This window comes from Thunnus thynnus, chromosome 3 (genome assembly GCF_963924715.1).
Source record: "Thunnus thynnus chromosome 3, fThuThy2.1, whole genome shotgun sequence".
NCBI lineage: Eukaryota > Metazoa > Chordata > Actinopteri > Scombriformes > Scombridae > Thunnus > Thunnus thynnus.
In genome coordinates, this window is record NC_089519.1 from 5,340,162 (window position 1) to 5,366,291 (window position 26,130).

Consider the following 26,130-nt stretch of genomic DNA (forward strand, 5'->3'; position numbering starts at 1 on the left):
AAGAACAAGTAATACACGATTTAGGACATATGCACCGCTGCAAAATTGTAAGTTACATGGATGAATTTAGGCAAATGCCCCTTGTTCTTCAAAACAGTGAGGGGGGTTGTGACAAAATTTGAGAAACAAATAAACACAAGTCTAGATTTCTCAGAGAATGTAGCTAAATTTATTCAAAAGCAAACTTTTACTGGCTGCTCACCTTTTACAGCCAATGAATTTTTAGATTTTTTTTGCAGAAAAAGAGGCATGCAAAAAGGCATGCTTTTAAACAGTTTGGTACCTATTCACCTAAATGTTTTAGCTCTCAATCAGCTGTCTGATCAATGGTCCTACATGTCCTCACATATTTCTGCTGAAGTTGGAACAATTTTGGTTATTTCACGAGCGATTTCTGTCCATTTTGTCTGTGGTGGTTGTGTTAAATCTGATCAAACAACACCCACAACGTCCTGATGAAGCACATTTAAGTGTTAATTATTAATAAATAATAACAAAAGATGTTTTTTTTCCAAACTTTAACTTTGACTGTTGCTTATATAGTCATTCATATTTAAAGTTATGAAGAAATAGCGGGTATCCCAGGAGCCAAATCCTTTAACACACAACACATCAACTCTACAAATGAGATAAATAAGACAGAGACATGGCTTCATGTTAAAATATATGAATTGATTTATAATTTAATCTGCAGCTTGTACAAAATAGCAATGCGAAACCTTGGCGAGAACATGTATTTATAATAAATCTAAATAAAGTACTATAGGTCTGACCACAAGTTATGAAACAGCTGAATTCTAACTTTAAAATCCTTGAAAGAAACTATTTTCTATTAGTAAATAAGTAACATGCAGTAAAATGATGCCTCTCCTGCATCATCCCCTGAGATGGTAAATATTATACACACATTAATTGGAAAATTGTGTTTAAATGAAAGTGACCCAAAGCTAAATAATCAAAACTTTAATGTGACAGAGCGTTATATCACTTTTACATGACAAACAAATTCATATTACAATTATAAAAACACTTTCAATCTCATTAAAGTCTTCGGTCATTGAGAAATTATCTATTTACTTCCTGAGTAAACCGACATCACCATGTTCATTATCATCAGTTATGTAGTTATGTAGTGAACATCTGGACTTTGACAGCCAGTTTTTCCTTACAGCTGCTACGAACGGTATCAAAGTCTTAAATCATATGTCTGAACCATTTCCCAGCATCTTCAGACCAAACTAAGACATGTACGCACTGGTACTTATTTGTCCAGCGACAGATCTCAGTTTAGTTGAACTTTTATACTTTGAGCAGAGAACTAAGAGACGGATCCTGCAGCTAGTCTGGTATCCTCTGTAACAAACACCTCTTCAAACACTAATCCTTTTCCAAACAGAATGACCTGGAATGAAGAATGAAGCGACAACTGGCAAAATGTCCTTGATCGTGTTACATGAATGGAGTGCTACTTCCTCTCACAACTACAGACCTAATGCGCTAAAATACTGCTTCCATTATAATAAACCAACACCTGCATTTAAACATACCAGCAAGGTATACTGTTGAATGAATGTCTGGTGTAACAGCCCATCAGGAGAACCGCTAGACTGGCGTGCAACAGCTTTTGACCCAAATCAATAGTATTATTACCCATTTAAGTCTAGATTTGACCGATTCAATGACTCTATCAAAGGACTGAAAAAAGACACCTGGTCTGTTTTGAATAGGATGAGCAACGCTGAGACACAAATAGGGGAACTGGAGGACCAGTGCAGCACTAATAGAAAGTTATTAAAGAACTTACCAAAGATGTGGACTACTTGAAGACCAAGACGACACTTTTGGAATCCCACAGTAAAAATAATTTATTGCTGATGGGCTCTGAGGAAGGCCCGCTAGAGACGAGTGACCAAAAGGAGGTGATGGCAGAGATTCTACAGTATGTCCTGTATGTCCCATTGACCCGATACCAGAGTCAAGTATCTTGCTAATTGGAGATCTGATATTTCTTCATAACTTGAGGTTTCCACACAAAGGGTGCACAGCCAAGGTGGGCTGCAAAGGTGTACTAGTTAACAGGGATAATCTCACTTTTACTGCGACTGATTTTGTATCCAGAAAGTCGACCAAATGCTTCTGTAAGTTTTAGTTATTTATTTATCTATTTTAGTAATTGCTAAAAATATAGTCTTCTGTTATAAATAGAAATTACTACTGACATAGAGAAGTCTGTGTGTCACGCAGGAAGGGTGTTTCCAGTATGTTTCCTAACTGTATGTGATCACAAAGACAAAGATAGAAATCTTCACGGGGAAAATTTTGAGTTTTTTTTATTAATGAGCTAGAAAAAGTAATAAATACCAACAGAAAAACAAAACAAGAACTGGGAGGAGAGACAGTTTGTGAAAGGTGTAAAGAGGAAGAAGCACCAAAGATATTCCCCCAGTGAAGTGTGTAACAGTGAAAGTGTGTGTGTGTGTGTGTGTGTCTACATCTTCTCATAGGTGAGTTCATGTCCACAGGTGGTGCAGGTTTTCTTGTAGAGGTCCTCCTCCGGATCCACCACCTCCTCTGGTCCGTACTGATGTTGGTGAACGCTGGTGTCTTTGGTCCACATACTGCTCCTCACCGCTCTGCGCAGCTCTGACACACACACACACACACACACACACACACACACACACATATATATATATATATATTAATGAAAGACAGATCCAGGCTCCATACTAACTCTACTTAGCACACAGTAGATTGAGTGATATTATGTGATGATTTTACTCCAAAGGAAATTGACTGGAAAGTTACCTTTGACTTTCTTGTTGAAGCGTTTTTGTTTCTGCACCTCTCTGTTCTCTTCTCTCGTCTCTTTGGCCTCCTCCAGTGCCTCCTCTGACCCCCACACCTCCATACATCTCTTCTCCACCTTGGGTAAACACAAATACAACATAGATAGACTCAATAGGGCATTCAAGGGCCGAGACAAAAGCATGAGGGGCAGTGGTATACTGGCAATCGTCATACCAGGACAAATCCAGGTGGGCTGTCAAAAAAATATGTTTTTATCGACCTTGTCTGTCTCTTTACTGGCCTCCTCTGTGTGCCTGATGCATGTGCATCACTGGCCGAACATCCAGGACTGAATTTCTTTCCCAGTACACCCTTGATGAGGAGTAATTCATTATTTGTACAGCAACATTGCGAAAACACCTTCCCATGCTGTGTCAATACTTTCATTAATTCCACACATTTGATTGTGATGCAATTGACTAATCCAAAGCACCCCTCTCCCCCTAGTTACTGTTACTATGTTGGACAACTTTCTGTCAACGATAAGGCCACGTCTGTACCTTTTAGCCACCAACAAATAGTTTGTTTCAGGCTTTGGAAATATCAGTGAGTCTATTGTTCTTCAAGTATTGCATAAATGTAGGAATTTTGCAGGTGAAGTGCTTAGAAAGGGAAGATTGTGATTGAACTTAGCTAGGATTGGTGCTTTGAGGAAAAGGGGTGATGCTTTATTAATCATAAGGAATGATTAATAAATCAGTTCTAAAACTACATTGTAATAAAAGTGTCTTTTATAATAAACGCTGCATTCGAAATGATACTTTGTATGTGATTTTCATAATAAACATAGTTAAATGTTAACAAATCATAGATTATACTCATGCATTTTATCTTTTAGTGAAGTGTAAATATATCTAAGCTAACTTTCATTTATTTACCACAGTTGAAAATTTGACCACACACTCCTTCATAGTTCATGTCCTGCAGTCAGTACCTGTAGTTTGAGGTAGAGCTTCATGTCCCCCCAGCGGGGATTGTGAGGGTTTTTCTTCAGTATAAACCTGAGTGGAGGCTCTCTTTTGTCCAGGTCACAGTCCTTCAGCAGGTACTGCTGCTTGGCTTCAGTTCGGGAGATCAGCTTGTGCTTCTCCTTGTCTTCTCTGGAAGGGAAAGATGTTTATACTTTTTATCGATCTGATCAATTTTCAGTCATTTGATGACAAAATATTGGAAAAAAATCAGAGGAGAAAGGACACGATAACAAAAAATAAAACTAAAAGTTGGTAAAATAGACTTTCTGATTATACATAACTATTCTGAGACAAAAATGACAAGAAAATTACATTGACATGGAGTCTATTTGTGATGACAACCAAGTATTTTTAATTTTTCAAATTAAAAGACACAGGACTTCATGCATATTATCCTGTTACATGCTATATGTAACACTATGTGTCGGTAAAGATTTTTCTGAAACTGGTAAATGCCATAAAACACAATGCCTCTGAGCAGATTCTTACATAATGACATGATACATTGTCATTGTTGTGTGTGTGTGTGTGTGTGTGTGTGTGTAGCCTACCTGCAGTTGTCACATACACACAGGTCAAAGCTGTTACTGAGGTAGGAGTCCATGAAGGGTTTTTGACACTCATCACATAACAGGTAGTCTGGTTCTATCACTGGAGCTGCAAATGAAACACACACATGTAAATATGCATGCACACACACACACACACAAACAAACAAACAGACAAACACACACAAACACACACGCATACACACCTGGTTGATGCACCACCTTCCTGGCCCTCTGCTCTTCCTCTCCACCCTCCTCTTCCTCGATGAAAAACCCGGCACCAGAGTCGATGATCTTGGAGACTTTGGCCGATGTTGCGCCCTCCACTGCGGACAAAGGTCGGCTCGCTAGTCGGGCTTGTCGGAGCATCAACGCCCGCTGCCGGTTCCTCTCGATTTTAGCCCGCATCGCTGCAGAAAGCTCGGGTTTGGGACTCGGTTCTGGACCGGGACCAGCAGCGTGCACCCCCTCTGACTCTGACGGCTCCATGCTGACCCATAAAGCAGCGACCACCTCACAGAAATAAACGTAACTTCACCGCAGACGAGTCATGTTGTTGCTCTGCTTCACACAAAGTGCAGCTGTGAACTGTTACAAAAGTGTCAGCTGCATGCTTCCGCCACATTCTTCTTCTACTTCTATGACTGTGAAGTTTTAGCTGCACTACCGCCACCTACTGGACTGGAGGGTGAACAAGCAGATTGGCAGAGAATAAACCAACTAAACCCTCTCTATTATTCCTGTTACTCTTAAGTAATTAATTAGAAAATTTTGTACTTTCCATGTAATACTGTGTTTTTCACCTCAGTACCGATATTAATTCCCTTCTTTCTTCATCATACCTGTTGCAATCTATCAGTACATGTTTGACAGTTTCTAGTTTATTACAGTGTATATATAATCCAGTAGGGTGCTCGCCTATTCTATGGAGTGTTTGATTTAAACCTATATGTCCTATTTGTAAACGGGTGATAACTACATATTCCCGTATTCCACCAAGGCCAACATGCTTTTGAATACTGTAAAGATGTCTTCCTGTGTCAGTTAAGTCCCAATATTCCTGCCAAGTTTTGCGTATATAACTCCTATAATAGTTTTAACCTCTGCTTTACTTAATGACATTTGTATGTCAATTAACTGTAGTTTTAATGATAGTTAAATGTAGTTTAATGATGAGCCAATATGTCTACCGTCTCATTTCCTTGCACCCATACATGGGCAGGAACCCAAAGGAAGGAGACATCTCATCTCCTGTAATGCAGTCTGAGTAGCACATGAAAGATTTCATACACGATATCCTGCCTGCATGATTGACTTTCCAGACTTAATGCTTGAAAGCAATTATGACACTGCTTTGGTTATTTCCTTCCACCTATTGTAATACTAACAATATTCACAGTAATTCAACTGTGTACACTGAAAGATGGTCTGATGCTCTTTTTGTCGCTGCTACCTCATACTGAGGGATGAAGAATGCAGCACCTGTGTGCCCCTTTGAACCATCTGTAAATATTAATATCTTATGTTGGTGTTGATCTATGTAGTTTTGTATTATTGTTGACTTTGGTAACAGTCTAAGTTCTCTTTTCTTTTGCTGCAGTCTTGTATCTATGCATGGTATAATGAATCTCTAAAGAGGTATAGCTATATTTACTGATTATTACTTATTACATATTATGAAGAAGAAATGTAAGTAGCTCTCCTATACCTACATTTCTGAGCATTGCATTGACTTTGCTATGAAAACTGTATTAAAATCTTCCCCTGAACTCTGGAAAAAGCTCAGTGTTGCAGGTAATAGACTTAAACACACAACTCAGAGACATGCAGGTTAAATTAAAAACAAAGTTTACAGCGTCAGTAATTGAAGAGCATGGTTCATCAACAACTGAGCAGTCAAAATAGAAAAGCTAAGGAGGAGGGAAGGCAAGCAGAGAGGCTGAAACTGACAGAAATGTATATCGGGGAGCTGATTAGTATATTGGGAACAGCTGTGCAGGTGTGATCTGATCTGAAGTAATATTGAGAAAACTGTTCAACTGTTGATTCCTCAGAATCCACATAAACATAATTAATTTAATTCTACATAATTTGTAGAATTAATCTTGAACGCACCTGCAACACCTTGAACTAAATGTGATGATGAAAGGAAATGAAGATCTCAGGTTTGATTAACTGCAAATTTGTATTTGGGAATGAATTTCTACCGCTGAGATTGCCTCCAGCTTGTCGGCCGATAAGTTAGAGAGAACAGTGAGTCAGATAGAAAGCAGACAGGTGATTATGTCCTTCATCGGTCGTCCTCAGGTGTTCAGTGAATCCCTGTTGCATCACACCGATCATGGCAGCGGGCCACACGTGCTGCTGTAAGAAGCTGCTGTCAAAGTAAAGCAGATAGAAACATCTGATAGATGACAATCTGATTGGTGTTGTGAGGAAGCTTAACAGCCTTTTTTTAAAAGTGCTTTCTTAAATTAACAATGAAAATCAGTTTCCAAACACCAAGAGTGAAAATTTGAAAGTTTTCATTTATTTTGATCATATAACACTTTATACAGAATTAAATGATATATATATTTTTTACAGTATAATACATGATTCAAGTAGTAAATGAATATGATTCCATATTTGTGTAACGTACAAGGGAAATACAAAAGCATCTTACCATTTTGTCACAGCATCCAAACTGGTCAAGGATGAATTCTTATAGATGTTTCTAAATGCACTCATTCATACACACATTCTTCACTCTCAGATGAAAAACAAGAAGATGAATCTGAAGCTGACGTCTGAGAATAGAATCAGTGTTGTGTGTAAACTATGTCGACTAGGATTACATACAGGAGCTTATATATATATACAGTCTTACAAATCTTTTATACAAATAAACGCACAATAAAACACACATTTTGACATTGCAAGTTTGATAATAGTTGAAGTCAACTTAGTTGAGAATTGGATTCATTTTATATTCATTCATGGGGAAAAAAAATCAATTTTTGAAAACAAGAATTTAAAAAAATGCTCGATAACGTAAATAGGAAAATCAGATCCATTTATCTAAAAAGGAAAAACATCTATAATAAAACAAAAGAAAAAAGAAACACAAACTCCTGGGTAAAGCTGGGTGTTTGATCTCGGGAAATAAACACAGAATATAAAAATTCTAAAAAAAAACAGTTTGCAGTGCACCATCTTTCGCATTTATTTCTTTTCTGTTGTTACAAGGTTTCACCGTAACAACTTAACCTTTTTATAATGCTTAACTCCTGGACAACAATAAGAAAACGAACAGCAGAGGATGTTATTCAGAAATGTCTACAGAGCCTTTTATGAGCATTTCTGATGGAGTGTGTTGCTGGGAGCATAAACCGTCGCCCACATTCAAAAATATATTTGACAGGAAGCAGGCAACATAAGGAAAATTAATAATCAATTCGTAAAACAATTATTAAGTTGTTGTTTTAAATAACAGCCAAGAACATGAAAATCAATTTGATAACATATGTTAAGATGTCAACTAATCATTAGCGGTTTGATTGTTCCTCTGTCTGCAGAGATTTATTAATCTAAATGATTACGCTGCTCTCTGTTCTCTTGTCTTGTGTGTTGTAGTTTAAATGAAGCCAGTCAGGCAGCTCATTGTGCAACAGGTGATGCATCTCAGGCCCAACAGTCAGGCCCTTAAATGGCTCAATATGTCACTTTATCTGCTTCACATTATAAGTTTGTTTCCTTCCACCTGATTTTAATGGCTGTTTTTAATTTGCACATAAAAACAATGAACTCCATAATAAAAATGTACCTCAATTTTGCAAAATCACTTCAATAACTTGATGATGAGAGATGAAATTAAGGTAAGGGATTTTTTTGGACTAAATCAAAATGTTGCAGGAGCCTTTTTTCTTTTTCTTTTTTTTTTCTTTTTTAAAATTTTTTATTATGAGCAGCATTTTTGCTATAACTTGTAATTACAGGACTCTGTAAAACCAAAAAGCTAAAAATAAAAAAACGGCTGCATGAAAATGACAATGAGATGCCATCATGTACCAGGTTTACAGAAGAGTTGCAGACACGTCTTTATTGTGGTATTCTTTAATTGTTTAATCTTTTTTGCAACTTCTTCAGAATATTTGCATACGATTAGTTGATGGAAACATATACTTCTTTGAAGCTGGGTGACATTTGAATAGAAACATACATAATGACAATCAGAGCTACAGCAGGACTCTACTCAGCGTTATTTCACTAGCTGAGTAATGGCTCAGAAGTGTAAATCTAATAGAAAGAGGTATTAGAGAACATCAAAATGTGTCACAACTTTAATCTCATCAACATTCAGTGTTTCTGTTTTAGCGTGAAGTATGGGCCTACTTGATGTTTGAGTCTTAAAATCCCCCCCTTTAACGTCACACACTAACAACAGGAAAGCATGTGAGCCTAATGTAACCATATTAGGCCTGTTTGATTTGATTTAATACAAAAGGCCTACAGCAGTGGAGAATGGGGACAAACATATTGCTATGATGTGCTTCCGTACATATAGATACATACGTATATATGTGTCATACAGTACATGGATTGTTTTACATCAAAACATTACAGAAGAAACCCGGTGATACCTGTTGATTCTGATCAATCTCTTTTTTATAAATACATAATTCAGAAAAAAAAAAACACTTTTGAGTTTTTACGAATAAAATACAACAGAGAACACTAATCTTTAGCCCAGACTGCACGCCCTCACATGCTCGTCATCGACCGGGTCGTGAATATGACGCTGACCCGTTTATTCCATGCACAATAATCGTCCGACATCATTCTTCGGGATGGGGATAAGTCTCTCTAAAGTGGTACATGTAAAGGCATACAGAACACAAAAAGTCACGTTCATAAGCTTGTAATATGAAAAACCCAAATCACTGGGATACACTGATATAAGCAGAAATATTGGGCATCTTAAAACCTCAGCCAATTTAATCTTTGTACGCTAACTATTTAGTATTTATTGTACTCTACTGTAGATATTCATGAATGAGATATACAGTAACGATGCAAATGAACAATTTTTTGCCAAGTATGACCTCAAATGAATGAATCAACTGAATATTTCTCTTATGATGACGCTGTAAAGCCATTCAGGTGGTGGAATGGACACATTTAAGATCTAAAGGTGTATTAAGCAGCTATCTTTCATTTATGCGTTGCCCTGGCCACTTTCCCCATGACATACAGAGCTCCTCAGAGCTCCGCTGCACTTTAAAACAAAAGTCTCTTCGAGCCCCCATATTCAGTTTATACGCTTAACTTGGCTGCTTGCATGAGTCGTGGAGGTTCTTCTTACACTGCCACACGGTCCTTTGGTTGAAAAAGTGACAATCTCTGGTGATCTTCGATTGTAATTTCCATCCAAGGTGGTGTTCACATAACTTGTTAACCTTTCCATCAGTCGCTTTCAGCAGGTTTCAACCGGTAGCGGCTACTGAATGTAGTCACATGGTAGAGGGAGTGAGAGGGGAGTCTCTCCTGTCGGGTGGATTCAACAGACCATGAGTGAAGGACAGGCCTGTCTGCCGCTGCTGGAAGGCTCTGATGCACAGGTCTGAGTTTGCAGCGTTGATTTTAGTCAGAGCCCCTGCCTAACTGGCATCCACAACCCGTGTGTTTGTGTGTGTGTTTGTATGTGTGTGTGCGTGTGTGTGTGTGTTTTCTTCACTTTTTACTTGATACTGAGTGTGTGGGTGCTTTTTTGTATGTGCGGTCTTCTACTGTGCGTGTGCGTGACATAGATTAGAGACAGTTTGTGTCTGTGCGAACATGTTTTTGCTCTCCTATAGTAAATCATGGTATGCATGAGCACATTTATGCTTAATGCTGTTTTTTTTCAGTCAGTCAGTACGAGTCGCTCTCTCTCAGATGGTGACAGGGCAGTTGATGACTTTGTCCTCCAGCATGACGCTGACGATGAGGAAGACGAAGTAAAGCAGGAACATGAGAAGGCCCAGCAGCTTGCTCATTCTCCACTTGCAAGCCGCGATGGAGATGATGACAAAGAGGAGCATGAGGAAGAGGAGGACGATGGCGCAGAACAGGCCGTTGCTGCTCACCTCTACCGGCTTGAAGTCGTTGATGATGTTGTAGAGGAGCCACGGGAATGGCAGACTGGAGGGAGGAGAAAGCACGACAGTTAGAGTTGGTTAGCTGGTTTATCTCTAAACTGGGATGTTAAAAGATACTCTGGACTTGTTGGACTCACCCCACAGTGATGTCAAAGATGTTAGAGCCCACTGAGCTGGACACAGCCATGTCACCGAGGCCTTTTCGTGCTACAATCACACTGGTGATCAGGTCAGGGATTGAAGTGCCGGCTGCTAATATGGTCAGACCCATGATCTCCTCTGTGATCCAGAAAGTTTCTCCAACCTGAAAAGAAGAATAAGTTGCTTAATGATGCACATTGAGATCCTTCACTAGTCAGAATCATCTTCACAGTGCATCCTCGTCGATGTTACTTGCAAAGGTTTCATTTTGGATTTGCTTTTACAAAATAGGATATAAGTATATATGCATCAGTTTGCACAACAAATACACAAAGAAAAAGCAAATAGGATCAAACTGATGAGGTAAGTTTGAGGTTGCAGTCAATGCAACGGCTACTGAGTTTCACTGAGGCGGCTGAGCTGAGCCACAACAAACATCAAAATCATTAAATGTAAAATTTCACACTAGATTTGGAAGGAGAAACGTAGATGCTCTCGTCTCTATGGGTTGAGAGTTACATCACAGTTGGGTGTGGTCTTTTAAACTTTTGACCACAACCAACTGTGATTTATTTTGGCCCTATAGTACCACGCTAAAGTGTTGAGGAGAAAGCACCACTAACCGGCAGACTATTAGACTGGGTTTAGTTACTTATTAATGAAACTATTTGCATTTCAGTTCAACAGAGTCAGTAAATGGACTCAATAGTTATTATGTGGATCATTTTGTGGCAAAAAAAACACACTGACATGACCAGACTTTAAATATTTCCAGAAATTCAACTTAAAAAGGCAAATCATGTGCCTTGAGAGTCGGTTTTATAATGCTGTATGTTCACACACTATCACTCTGAACCACCAGGAGATGAGTGTGAGATGAGAGGATGACAATTAATCACCACACACTCCGATTTACAGTATATTCCTACTCTGATTTATATTTCCACTACATCTGATTCTGCATATATATAAACTAAAAAGCAGGTGATCTTGCTCAGTGACCTTGCACATATAACCTCATGCTTCAGGACTGTCTTTGTATTTGCACCATTAAAATAGAGCGTTACAGGTTGTTCTGGCTGTGGATCAAGGCAGATTAGTTGGGATTAGCTACCATGGTCACACATTCATCACCCTGACTGCTGCACTCTGATAAGAAAGGCCTCAGTAATAGAATAGAACAGAATAGACAAGAGACTATGAGACTATCAACCAGAGAAATTAAAATAAATATAAATTTGGAGTATGGAGTTTATTTTTGGCAGTGTGTGTGTTTGTGTGTGTGTGTGTGTGTGTGTGTGTGTGTGTACGAAGTACCTGGTGAGCCCACCACACCATCAGGTAGGAGAAGAAAGCAATCCAAGAGATGGCGCCGACAAAAGTGATGGGGAAGAACTTTGCTGAGGTCTGGAAAACAAAAACAATAAAAAACATTATTTAGTTCAATCAATCAATCAATCACTCAATCAAAGAATCAATCAATCTCTGGTCTAAGTCCAGCCGAGACGCTGATATACTCTGTGTGTGTATATCACTTGTGGGATGTCAGATATTGTGCACATATGATGCAGTATTTTGTGTCACAGCCTGATGTTTGTGATGTGTGGCATAATTTATATTTACATGTAAAAGTACAATTTGGGATCCGATTGAGCCTTTAAATGTCAATATTGCGATATGTAACAACACAATACTGTGAAGCAACACACATAATCATTGTCTGTGTGTGTGTGTGTGTGTGTGTGTGTGTGTGTGTGTGTGTGTGTGTGTGTGTGTGTGTGTGTTGTCACCTCTCTCCTGACGTCGGGTAGTGTGAGCCAGAGTGGAAGGACAATGGGCAGGATGACGAGGTAGGTGAGCTGTTTCCTGGTGGTGTCGGGCCAGGCCAAGCTCAGAGGCTGGTCTTCATCCTCCTCATCATCACCACCCTGAGGAAGAGTTCATATACTTCATATACTGTGCATAAAACATGTCAACGTTTAGACATTTTTTCCACAATGGTAACACTAAGGACCTCTGAGTTAAACCGTCTAATTCTGTTTTTATGGTATATTTTTCACAGAAATGCATTTGATCAAGAAAAAGTACAGTATAAAGGAGCTTTTAACATGTACTGAATGATAAAAGCCATACCTCGTCTCCTCCTGCGACACCGTTCATGGGTGGTGTGACTTCCACTGCGACATTCGTATTGTTGGGGATGTTTTTATCAGCTTCAGGAAAGAAGAAGAATACAGAGAGCAACATTAGTGTTTGAGCAAGTCTTTCACTACAACGGTTCGAATTTGAAATGAAAAATGGTGCTCTAATGACATTAAGAAGAGTGGTGGAAACTTAGTACAATTTCTTGGAAGTTGTGTCTGGGAGAGCCCTCCTATGTTGAGAAACAAAATGTACCAGTTAATTTTCAGACCTCATCTTTAAATGGACCCCTCTCCTGTGGTACATGACATCATCATCACTCACCTACACCGTTGGCAGCATCTTCTTTACACTTCTGCTTGGCCATTTTGTGAAGGATTGACGCCTTCTCTTTGAAACGACCTGAAACAGAGAGAAGATAGACAAGCTGGTCCAGAACTGCAGTTCCCTTTTTTGATTGATTTGCATGTGTACACGCTCTGTGCAATGGGGGGAAATATGTTTTCCCACAGCTGTAGGACTACTCGCAGGAGGCACAACTATAGGTTAAAGGTAAGGAAGTAACAGGACATTGAGACAGAGCAGTAAAGAGTATTGTGGTTGGATGAATGCATTCACTCTTATCTGTAATAATCCAACTTGACCAAAACTTTACCATAACAAAAACATTTTAATGTCCCTAAATATAACTAACATTCAACATAATCTTCACCAAAGTTGTTCAACTTGTCCAAACCACTAACCATTAATTAACCTTTAGACAAGAAAACATTTTTCATCCCACCACAGTCTAATTCTTGGTGGAGAAAGGAAACGAACACACAATTCATGACAGCAAATTTGTGCTTTACTTGCTTTAAATATCTTGTCGCGTGTGAGTGCTTATATGGTTTATTTATACCTTCATCGCTGAGGGGGTCCAGCGTGTGTATCATCAGCTGGAAGATGCTGTTTCTCATCAGTGAGTTGTGTAGAGAAGCACAGCTGCCTTCCCTCTGCAGCCTGGGTTTGGCCTGTAAAAAAATGCAAAACACACATAGCAAAATGTTTACATGGATGCAAATGTTCAAATTCCCAAACCACTGCTTAATGAGATGGATGGAGGGAGCAGGTGTTTAAATTCAAATTATCATCTGTAAACTGTGGTCGGAGGTTATGTCACATTTCGGCTTCAGATTTAAGACCTTTCACTTGCAGTAAAAACTTTCTTCTAAAAAAAAAAACATTCAAAGACAAAAGAAAACTCACCGTCAGCTTGTTCTCATCATCTCCAGGTGCATTTACCTTTCGGGAAAAAACACAGAGACAAAAAACACATGTATGTAGAGTAGAAGTTCATTTTTTTATACATAAAAACAACACATGTATAACATGTGTGCTACATGCAATCCCATATATTAGGCCTGCCTGCAGTAAATACTAGATTTTTATCTTAAGGTTCAACATTTGTTCACACTGTGTCACTGAGAAGCTAAACTTTAGCTTAGAAGTTAATATATGATATCGACACTTTAGAAAATGTTCAACCTTGTAAATCCTCACAAGATCTTCAGTAAAGTCACTGATAAACAAAACATGAAACTCCCAGTTTTTTTATTCATCAATTCCACTAACTGAACCCAAATAATTAAGGATCCAAGCGATTGATGAAAAGGTAAAGATGGAGACAATGTACAGACAGATCACAGCGATGGAAACTTTAAATCAGGAGGAGCAGAGAAGGAGGAGTATGCTTTTTTATGGGTTTTTTAGTTTACTTTTGTTATAAAGCTGTATTCTCACAAGAGGAAAAATGCTGTCATTGTTTGTGACATCACTGTCCCCTCCTTCTCTCCTCCTCCTCCTCTTCACAGTGGGAGAGAGTGAACCAGTGCCAGAGGTTTTTAGGTCCTGACACAACATGAAAACATGAAGACAAGGATCCATCACATAGAGGAGGACTCGCACTAATCTCGACCCCAACCATTTCTTCAGAGGACATATACAGCACAGCGGTGTCACCACATATAGAAACACACACAAACACACACACAGTCCACCGGCTGGGAAAGATAAAGACTGCTGTGTTGGTTTTGTAAAAAAATAAATAAATACAGAGGTGGCGATGTCACCAGTGGGGAGGGTTTGGTGTGGGATGCGGGGATTTGGAGACTTGGGAACAAAGCTGTTTGTGGGTAGATAGTGTATCATCTAAATGTAAAGCCAGTCCTGTTGGCAAAGACTACAAGACCAGAACTATTTTTATGCTTTAACTGAGATGGTTCACACAAATTGTCAGAATTTTTTTGCATTAAGAAACTGTTATTGTGGGATATTTTAATACAAATAAAGATCTTAGACAGGAACCCACTCAATCATTGACCTACTGATGTAAAAAGACAAGGTTAATAAAGAACTAGAGGGGAAAGGTTTTATTTAATGTTTGGGTTATATGAACAGATTCAATCCCAGAGCACCTTTACGTCTATGTTTCCTGAGTGTAAGGATACGTTTGCTCCAGGAAAGAAAGAGAATAATTTAAAAAATGATGCATAGCACAACCCATGAGCCCAATGTATACAAAATAAAAAGTAGAAAATTTAGCAAACCATCCAAAATCTCAAACTGATTGACGGGTGTTTCAATATACGGACCTACAACAGAAGGAATTTACTAAAGTTTTCTGTCTGATCTTTCTGATTAAATAAAAAGCGATGGTTAAGATGTAATTGAAATTTAAAACCAACTACAATGGACTCAAATGTGCACATATGAGTGTCAAAACACTTTGTCTGAAGTACATTTTACAAACAATCCCCACCACTCAACCCCGTCCCTGATCTTCTGCAATAAAATGAACACAGTATAACGTAACAGCTGTCTTTTAAAGGATAGAGGAGGAAGCAACAAGCGATTAGAGATACACATAAATGTGATTTGCTTAAAGTGAGTAATCTGCTACATATTGAAAGTGCTAATTCAAGCTCAGCTAACTCAGCTTTTTCTTTTCTTAACTTAATATAGAATCAAGTTACACAAACAGGCAGTTACATCACGCAGCAAAGACAACACAACCAGGAAGCTTCTCTTTCCTTTTTTTTTACACATTTCATAATATTTATATCCTATTTCAGACTTTTTGAAGAGTGGAGACACAGACAATCACAAACACCAACCAGAGAGGTGGAGGGTTTTTGTTGTTGACATGTTTTCATGATGGAGGCTTCACAGTTTGAGCAGATAATCCCTTTAGATTGCATCTGACAAGACACCTGCCGCTGTCATGGCAGCTGAAGCGAGGCCGTGGGGATTTTTTTTCTTTCTTTCTGCAGGATATCACTCCGACAGTATAGACTTGTGATGTGCTCGTATAATTCAGATTTGTCTAAGTGTATCTATGTATTTATTCTCTCAGTTGCATAAAGACCCCCTAACCACAGTTAAGGTGATGTTTGTGTTTTTTATCCAGCTGTTAGTTTTACATACTGTAAGATTAATCTCATTAGAATCACCAAACTCAGTTAAAACACTGTAATTTCAGAGATGTATGACCAGTAATCTGAAAGTAAAGCTGATTTCCTTCTCTCTAAATAAGGAAGTATTTCATGTTGCATTTTTTCTTAAATTCAATGTTATTTTTTATTACAAATGGCACAATACGGTGACTTTAAAGATGTTAAGTAAAGACAACGAAGCTGTGAACACCTGTCTGTATTGTCCATGTGATTGCTGAGCAGCATGGCTCTTATAGCAGGGGCCAGATTGGCATTAGTTCATGTTGGTTAATGCTCACATGGCTCCTGAGAGCTGCTTGATGACAAAGGGCACTTATAACCTGCTGCAGAATCTGCTGAGACTGAAACCGGCTTTGTGTGGAATTCGCTCTCCTCGTGTTTCCTTCATGAATCGGCAATGAATGATCACAAAAATTTGCGTCATTCGCACCAAATACCAGCACGTCATCCAAAGCATTAACTTATTTTTGTCATTCCAGAGGGTTGCAACATATAACTAACCTGTATCTGCTGAATATATGATGACATTTTAATCTACAGCAAGCTCCTTGTTGATATAAATCATCACACAATTAAAGATTAGATCATCTATAGAATAATAAAAGAAATATAATGTACTGTATAGAGTGTTGAACATACACTGTTCATATCATCCATTATGAGGTCATGCTCTTGTTCACATCTTGTTATCCATGCAGTTGCTGCATTGGTAACACTTTACTTTAAGTCCCCCCTATTATGCATTTACAAGCAGTTTATAAACAGTTAATAAATGGTTTATAATACATTATAATGTAGTTGTAAGCTGAGGGCTTCCACAGGTGGAGGCATTATCTGATAAACAGATAATGTATGACAATATAGTTGAAGAACTGTAATAATATAAAACATGTCTCCATATGATAAGTTATAATTGTTGTACAAATACTGTACATTCATACTTACTTTAAAATGTCCTTATCTCTGCTTACAATTTCAATGGTTAATTTTTTTTTGTCATTTATAACGCATTAATAATCTCAGCCTCAGTCTTTAGGTTTAAAGTGTGCATGTTTTTTCACTGGCTGAGAATTTAATTGAGGAAATTTTAGGAAGAAAGATCTAAAAAAAACTTCTAAAAAGTGAATATTTGGGACGAATGAATGAACATGAGCTTTTAAAAACAGCTAATAGCAGAAGCTATGAATACTGAGGCTTTTTCAATACATTTTGTAACAAAATGTTTTCTTCATTAACAGAAGAAGCAACATGGCCTGAATGTTTTTTTAACTTTGGACTAAGCTGCTGTTCCACTTCAGTGGTCTCATCCCCCGTTCAGACAAGAAGCCGCAGACGCTGGTGGACAGCCAAGATCTAAAGTGCTGACCTGGAGCAAGCAGATTTACACCGAACGTCCCCTTCATCCCAGTTATGATCATCACTGCCATCACTGAGGCACAATCACTGACAAACACACATTTCCATTTACAGTATCTCTCATGTTCTCTGTCTCTCTGTCCACCTGACTGTCCGAGCTGTGGGACTTAGCCAGGATTAATCGTCAGAGATCACCACTTTTAGAAGTACTGCATCAACCTTCACAGGTCACTGTGATGTCAAACTATTTCTATTTCACTCTGCCACATCTGTCAGCAAATCCCTACTAACTTTTTTTTATTTGCAGCTACACAGGTGCTCATCGTAACTATGATTTCCTCAAGAAGTTTCACTGCAGTCAGAAGCTCTCTGGAGCAAGCACGTTAGCAGTTATAGTTAAATTTCTCTCTCTCTCTGGAAATAAAGTGTGGAATATGAACTTGGACTGCTGCATGTCTGGACAACAATCATCTGATATTACAAAGTCAGTCCTGCGGAACTGAAGCAAACAGCTGCAAGTTTACACTGTCATAAACTAAAATGCTTAATCAATTCAGCTGTAATTCACTGGACAGATAAATAAACAAGTCAACATGTGAGTGAGACAGAGAGGAGAAACCTTTGATTATGGGCAACAGAAGAATTCTCATTAGTAAAGTATGACTAAGATGTTGCCAGTAACTACTGACAAACAAATCTTCCTTCTCTGTATAGATACTAATGCCAAGACTTCTTCAGTTTAGTGGTCTAGTAGTGCGGATGCTGCAATTTGATCCAGGCCTGAGATTTATGATTGCAAGAAGAATTTTAACATTTCGTTAGAGCTCTGCAGAGAAGCAGACTGAGTGACTGAGAGGCTGAGTGTGCTGGGCTGTATGTTTGCTGTCGTCACTGCGGGTAAGCAGTTGATAATGGGATCAGAGAGGATTGGCGTCTTTAGTGCCATCAGCAAGCAAACCAGAAGATCCTCTGTCTCTCTTTTCTACATAGGAAAAGGTAGGAAATGTATACACTGTGCAAAACCACCTGACACATCTTCAGCTATGCACAAAATAAGAAAAACACACACTATGTTATGAGCGTGGCTTCAGGCTCAGGAAGGAGCACTCAGTCTTTTCTCTGTGATCTGATGATTCCTGCTCCCCCAGGGAGCATCTGACTATAATTAGCGGCTCTAATGAGATTGGAGAGCATTAACCTGGGGGATTATTTAGCAGCTACTGACACATGAGGGCAAGGCAGTTGGACATCAAGTGCCAGACAACAGAAAGAGAAAATCTGTTCTTGGGTTAAGGTGCAGGCAGCCTGAAGTTGATTCCCAGAAGGGCACAAATGTCAAATGGAGCTCCTGCAGAAAACACTGATACAAGAATAGAAGGACGATGAGCACACAAATGCATGTGCTCACAGCTTTAGAATAAAAAAAAAGAATGTGAAATGTACAAAAGTGGATCAAATTTGAGATACAATGTTCAATTAAGATAATACAGAAAAATCTTACTGTCAGTAACTGATGCCTAGTGGATGGTGAAATAATAAAATGTTAAATAAAAGTATTGATTTTTCTGAACTTAATGAAAGAAACTGAAAAGTAAGAAGGAAGGCAGAGGCAAAACAGTGTAGTTTTTTAAAACTATATATAGCCTACAGTAGTAGGCTATATATATGATACTATATATATAGTAATAATACTATAAAACCCTTAAAAAAGCAATAAATCATTCTTGGGAAGCAGTTTTTTCTTACAATTACCTAAGTATTTAAGGGGTGGACCTTTAAAGCAGATATGACTGCATTAAAGTCTGGAGATCATGAGTTCACCTGTTGCCAAAAACAGAAGAACATCTACTGGCATGAATCACTACCATAAATAAAGTGTGTTCAACTATTACTGTATCATCTGTATACATTTTTAGCACACAAATTGACTTAATTGGCCTAAAAGTTAAAAAAAAAAAAATCTGTAATAATTTCCACAAAAACAAAAGCCAGATCATGTGCAGCAGTGCACTGTATACGCCCCTGAAGAACTGGTAATGGGTGATGCTGCTCTAGGCTACAGGCAAGCTGCTCTAAGATCAGCCTACAGTGGTTTTAATATTGGTCACCTGAGCGCCGTATGAGATTACAACATCAGAGAGCAACAGATCTGACTCCAACTGCACACAGAGACAGACAGGACGAAGAGACAAATGTGAAAAACAAAATAGCTTTGGCTTTGTGTGTGTGTGTTGTTTTGTTTTTTTTTGCATCATATCATCTTTCCCCTCTTTTTGTATTCATGCAGCTTCATTCTCTGTGTGTTATCTATGAACATAGCATTAAGCAGCACAATGAGCTCTCCAAGCTAATCTCTAAATCATACTTTCCCCATCATCTTGTCCCAGCCGATGTGCAGTGATTGGTGCAGTGATTGTGAAGTGATTGGTATCGTAAGTGTGCTGTCATTAGGTCAACATCCTGGCAGTGTGAGTCACACTGTGCGAAGTGTTCGACATGTATTCTATGGTTGCTTTTTAATTCTCAAAACTCAAAATCCTCTCACAGGTCATTTCTCATACCTTCCTAACATTGTGACCAGATGCAGAGCGGCTTATGGGATCTGTGTCTAATCCATGTTAGGATGAATAACCACAGATGCTTTGAAATTATGTTTAGTGTGAATGAACTGAAACAGAGGACAAAAAACACTCAGAGCCATGGCCTTGAGCCATCAGGCTACATCACAGCTGCAGAGTCAAGAGACTCTGCCTACTTTCCCAATGTCAGCACAAAGACAAGGGGAGCTACAGGAGGGAGCATGCTGATGAGGTTTCTGGACTAATTTCTTTTCAGTTTGAACTGTTTTTTTTCATCTAAGATGCCCTTCTCAACTATCATTAAAACATAATAATTCACCATGGAAAGAAAACGATCAAAAGTGACTAAATATCTCAATGTAACAATTATTATAAAAACTACCCACAATGGACTTTGAGATGAACATGGGGTATAAAAGGTAAAAACATTACATTTGAGGAGCTCTGAAGAGGAATCACAATGTTTCGTGTGCTTTGCAATTGTTGCAATTGACCAGTTTCCTTTCATGAAATACAGAATTTACATGGCTTTGTACTTGTGCATACGTATAATTACTTATATCTACTTACATAACACTAGTCTAACATAAAATGTCTTTGTTTTTTAATCCAGCTGAAGTGGGGACATTTCGCTGACCAGCTCTGTTACATCAGTCCTATTCTGAGAACTTTGCTGGATTCTTGTCTGGACTTGGTTTCTAAAAGTGGTGGCTGAAGATGAGGCCTGTTCCTAGACTTAGTCAGCACGAAGAGGCTGTGGTCTGGCTCTGCGTCTGGCACTGTCCGAGCAGCACAGGTGGCAGGTTAAGACAAATCTTTATATCCTTCCAGAGGGGAAGTCAGGAGGGCTGGCTGTCTGACAGAGTGCTGTCTGTTCGGCACTCAGTCCTGTTTTAACGCCTTATCTGCTTCCAGTTTAACACCCTCTCCAATTCCCAGAACAGGAGCACAACCATTCTCAGGGTCAGTAAGTTTGACCAGTACTCTCTGGGATCCTGTTCATTGTGAAAAACCAATGCTTTTTCTCAGATCAGTAATGAACAGATGTCCAGATTACAAGCCAAGAGACACTGACACAATCCATGTTACTTCCAGGAAATGTTGTCATCCCCCCATCAGAGTCAAATGAACACTACCTACTATGTGCAATAAAAGTAACTGAGTTTGATATTGACAGATTCTTTCTGGAAAAAAAGGCATCTTTCACTTTATGAATTTTTGTTGGATTATTTTAACTTTTACAAGATTTTTTGCTTCATTTCATAAGACTTAGAAACCTCTTGATGGTTGACCCTTCAGCAGACTGAAGGGTCAATCAGTGAATGAAGACATTGGGGTAAATGTGTGGCAGGCTATGGGTAATGAATGAACGGAAGGATCAATCTACACTGTTAATGTTTTGGGGTACTTTCGGTGCCAGCTGTTGGTACCCAGCATGGGCTGAAAGAAGGGTGCTGTTGAGCAGAAATAGCAAAAGTAGGGTGGGTACCCCAAAAGATGAAGGGGTGGGGATGGATGGATGGATGGATGGATGGATGGATGGATGGAGGGATGGTAGAACAGATTGATGGATGGATAGATGGGCAGTTGGATGGTGGGATTGTAGGACAGATGTATGGATGGCTGGAATCAGGGACACTGCTTACCTTTGGTGCATTCTCCAGCTCGTCCACCTGGTTGCTGCCCAGCAAGCTCTTGACAAGAAGTTCTACTTTGGCATTGACTTTCATGAATGTCACGTAGCAGGTGTAGCACATAAGCAGGCTGATACTTTCCCCCAATGTGATTTGATTATCCAGAAAGAAATAGATGAGCATGAGCAGGCCAACGATATAGAATGAGACGTCTCTGAACAGAGGCCACCAGGTGAGGTTCAGCACCTCTTTGGAGAACAGGGCACACATCCCAATCACAAAAAGGATGTTGAAGACGGCAGACCCCACAATGGTACCGATACCCACGTTACTGTGGGAGACGAAGACTCCTATGACTGAGGTGAAGAGCTCTGGGGCTGAGCCACCTGCCGCCATGAAGGTGGCTCCTGCTACATCATCAGAGATCTCCAGCTTCTCTGTGATGACAGTGAGCGCAGGAACAAAGAACTCATCGCAGACGATGGCTAAGGCTATGAACATGTACAACATGCCAAACATATGTAACACCACATAGCCCTGGCGTCTGTCTTCTACACTGAAGTAGTCTGTTGGATAGTCCCCGTGATTCATTTCTTTTTCACCTGATTTCCTGGCCAACATTGTGCTCTCTGCCATGTCTGAGAGGTTGTGGTGCTGCAGAAGAGTTCTTTGGGGCACTGCTGCCTCTGCTGAGCCCTCGACGTCCGATTCCAGCTCCTTGGCCACCGTTGTGGCCAGTGACAAGGCACTCCATGAACAGACTGTGCAGACCACCGCTAGGCTGATGAGGAAGCCCAGAATCCGTCCAGGCCGCAGTTTTCTCTTGATGCCCTGGTAGTGGTGCCTGGTGCAGCGGCTGTGAGGGCCCAGGAGAGGAGCAGAGCTGGAGAAAGCCATGATGTCTTGACTTCTTCTGGGTATCTTGAAATCCATGGTGTTTGGCGGAGGTTCGCAGGCAGAGTGGCAGTGTCTGGAATCCCCCCCTCAAAGCTGGGTTGGTGGTGCTGGTGGCTACGAGGGCGGGGGTTTGATAGGCCACAGCGGTTCACCGATTTGTTTGCATGCTGCTCCCCAGTTTAAACACAATGGAGGCCCTGCAGTCTGATTCCAGGATCTAGCCCATTCAAAGGCTTCCTCATATTACTCACTAGAACACAGAGAAAAAAGTAATACAAGTTTTAATGCACTGGCTTAAATTCTAAGTCAGGGTATACAACTGGAAACAGAACACCTATATCTGATTCATTATGGAGAAAATATGTAAAGGTAAACTTCTTAATGAGCATGAATATGAATATAGTATAATACAGTACACTTACTCAAAAACTTAACTTAACTACAATTTTGAGATACGTGTGTTTTCCATTTGCTTTCTACCTGTACTCCAAATCATTCACTTCAAACATCTGTGCAACAAAAGGTTTTACATACAGACATGATGAATAAGATGATAGTAGTTAGAATTAGCCCCCCTCAAACCACTTACAACAATGGAATACCGCTTTCATGTTAAAGTAATCAAAGTAATTTATTTGTCACATGTAATCATATAAGGTACAATGACAGTGAAATGTATGTATATGTGTAAAATATGTCTATAATAATATATCACTCTGAAGATTTTTTTTAAAGAAGGCCTCACAGGGGAAAGCACTTCTTCCACCGTTGCTTGTTAAATGGCTTGATCATAACATATAAGGCTAGTTAATGTTTATTCTTCACCATGCACACAAGTGAAATTCTGTGTAATATTCATTTGCAGCTCCAGAAAACAAACAAAAAAATATAATCAACTTAATAATTGAACTGAACTGTAGGTTCTAAAAATGGCTGCCTCTGAGGTCTATATTAGGTTTATCATTTGCTCCTGATAGATATCAATAATTGGCCCTACAATGACTTAAATCTATGTTGCTCATTTTATGAAGCTCATATGAATAATAATTACTGGGCAGATTATTCTCTCCAGACTGTTATTGATTAACTTGCTGATGAATTCCTATTTTATCAGCAATTGCAGACTGTATTTATGTCAGTAGAGCACAATTAATCATGTTTTAATGTAGACATCTTTTGATTTTTGCAGAAGAAAATATGCTCTGGTTGCATGTTAACGGTATTAACAGTAGAAGTTGCTGCAGCCTTCTTGACATTGTGCTTGAGAACCTGCGGTGAAACCTCTCCTATAAGGGAAGCTCTGAAATTAGTCAAAGCTCATTAGGAAGCCATTTAATCCCTGAGAAGATATACTTAGATTAGCCTGCACACTGATGCCGCTGCACAAAGTCAAAAAGTGCACACCAACAAAATCCACTGTGAATTTGAGGGTCAAACAAAAACTGATGAAGTTGATTTTCACATCAGTTATTCAATACTGAAGCAACTGCATTGGGACCATTTATGTTACGTTGAAACTTAACCTCACAAGTCATTAACAATGCAGAGTCTTTAACTGCTATGAAACACTAATGCAAGTTATTGTTAATGAAATTTTCAAGGTTTTCAAATGTCTTTTAAAAATTGTGCCGTGAAAGCAGCTCTCCAAGAATCAAGCAAGACTCTTTTAGGACATTAGAGTGAAAACAAAGTACAGATGCACAAAAAAAAGCACACAAATATACTGTATATATGCATTTGATCTCATACCACACTTGGAAATCTCCAGTTCAGCAGGAAGGACTCCAGCCAGCAGTAGGTAGACAGGTCTTGAGTCTCTGTGTGAATATTCCAGTAAATTGAATCCCGAAGGAGAAGGGTCCTGAAGGCTCAGCGTTTAGTCTGAAGGTCCCAGCTGTAAATCCTCAGTGAGATTTTCCTCTCTCAGCAGAGGAGGAGCTCCAAGACACCAGGTCAGAAGCCGTAGACCAAGGGCTCCTCCCTCCTTCTCTATGTTCCTCCCCCCTTTGACATTACCTCCTTCCTCCTTCCCTCTGTTCCCATTTCTGTGTATCTACCTCTTTAATGTTCTCACCCTTCCATGTATTCTCTCAGTCCAAGAACAAGGATCAATGTTTTCTATCACTATCCATCATCCTTCCTCTCTCTCCACCTCCCATCAGTTCCCACCCGGTGTCATGTATCATTTCTTCTCATCGCTACAACCAAGCAAATGGGTCTTACACAACAAGCTTACAGCGTTATGGGGCTGAGGGCTATTGTGCCATCAGATCATAGAGCTGTGCTCAAAGCTCCTGAAAGCTACCCCAATTACTCTGTGATGTAATGCACTACAGCAAAGTTCAGTGGAGACGCTGCATATTTTTTTGCACAAGTCTTGTGCACTTTCCTTAAAAAAGCTGCAAAATTGCACTACAGAATGTGAAGGTTTCCCTTCATGTTTTAGTCATATAGTCAGTTGTTGGAAGTGACATCAATATGCCTTTTGTCATTTCCCAAATGTCTGTAATGTGGGTCTGAAGCCCCAAGACTCAGCCAACTTTTATGTGGCATTAACTCTCTCTCCTTATTCTACCAAATGCATCAAATTAATTATGTGTGCAAAGATGTTTAAATCAAGTAGAAATGAAAATCAAATTTTGATTGAGCAGCTCTGCAATGATATATATATATATATATATAGTGTGTGTGTGTGTGTGTGTGTGTGTGTGTGTGTGTGTGTGTGTGTGTGTGTGTGCGTCTGTGTGCGCGTGTGTCTTCTAAGTCAGGTCAGGCTTTACACGTGAGAACTGTAAGCTTCAGTAGCCACCTGAAGGTGAGTTCAAATGATGTGATGTAGTCGTCCCAAACATAGCACCACCTCTATAGGTGCAGTGTGTGAATGTGTGTATTGTTATGAAAGTCGAATCAAGGAAAAAAAAATCCCACCCAAGGGCTCATTAGAAATAAAAAAATAAAAGATTAAAGAAAATAGAAGTTTTTTGGAGACAAAAAATTTGAAAAATGGCTCATTACTAGAAAAATTTATTTTAAATATGGAAATATGGGAAGTCTGTGATCAGAACGATGTTAGAAAAATATTCAGTTTCAGTCTCTTTATAAGATACATAACCTGCTGGGATAAATCCAACCTGACCCCATCGTTTCTCACCTCCTACTGTTCTTATCCAATAAACAGGAGCACACTTAATTGAGTGAGCTGCTAACTTTCTCTCACAAGCAAAATGTTGCACTTGATGGCTTACAGAAGGCCTTTGTCCTCTCCCCGCCAACACCACTGAAAAGCTCCATTGCCTTCTAGGAGCATTACTACAGCATTACCTTTTACTAAAATCCGTCTGTCTCATAGGATAATGAAGTTTTAGCATTTTCTCTGGCAACTAAGTATGCCCAAGTAAT

At 39.2% G+C, this 26,130-nt stretch overlaps 2 protein-coding genes across 3 annotated transcripts; both read right to left on the reverse strand.

Moving 5' to 3' along the window:
- Positions 1-2,314: 2,314 nt before the first annotated feature.
- On the reverse strand, positions 2,315-5,004 carry xpa (xeroderma pigmentosum, complementation group A). The gene is made up of 5 exons (XM_067582192.1): positions 4,576-5,004; positions 4,373-4,478; positions 3,785-3,950; positions 2,809-2,926; positions 2,315-2,643 (listed from the first exon to the last, which is right to left on the reverse strand). Exons 1-5 carry the CDS (start codon positions 4,856-4,858, stop codon positions 2,489-2,491), a joined length of 828 nt encoding a protein of 275 aa, XP_067438293.1. The 5' UTR covers positions 4,859-5,004; the 3' UTR covers positions 2,315-2,488.
- Positions 5,005-6,877: 1,873 nt separating this feature from the next.
- On the reverse strand, positions 6,878-24,720 carry slc24a2 (solute carrier family 24 member 2). 2 transcript variants are annotated; one of them, XM_067582205.1, is made up of 11 exons: positions 24,481-24,719; positions 21,847-22,981; positions 14,020-14,055; positions 13,673-13,784; positions 13,096-13,173; positions 12,971-13,003; positions 12,763-12,842; positions 12,420-12,557; positions 11,947-12,036; positions 10,626-10,792; positions 6,878-10,531 (listed from the first exon to the last, which is right to left on the reverse strand). In XM_067582205.1, exons 2-11 carry the CDS (start codon positions 22,765-22,767, stop codon positions 10,282-10,284), a joined length of 1,905 nt encoding a protein of 634 aa, XP_067438306.1. In that variant the 5' UTR covers positions 22,768-22,981; positions 24,481-24,719; the 3' UTR covers positions 6,878-10,281. The 2 variants fall into 2 exon arrangements, with proteins under 2 accessions (XP_067438306.1, XP_067438315.1); XM_067582214.1 differs by lacking the exon at positions 12,971-13,003 and having other exon boundaries at positions 24,481-24,720.
- Between the last annotated feature and the right edge of the window lie 1,410 nt (positions 24,721-26,130).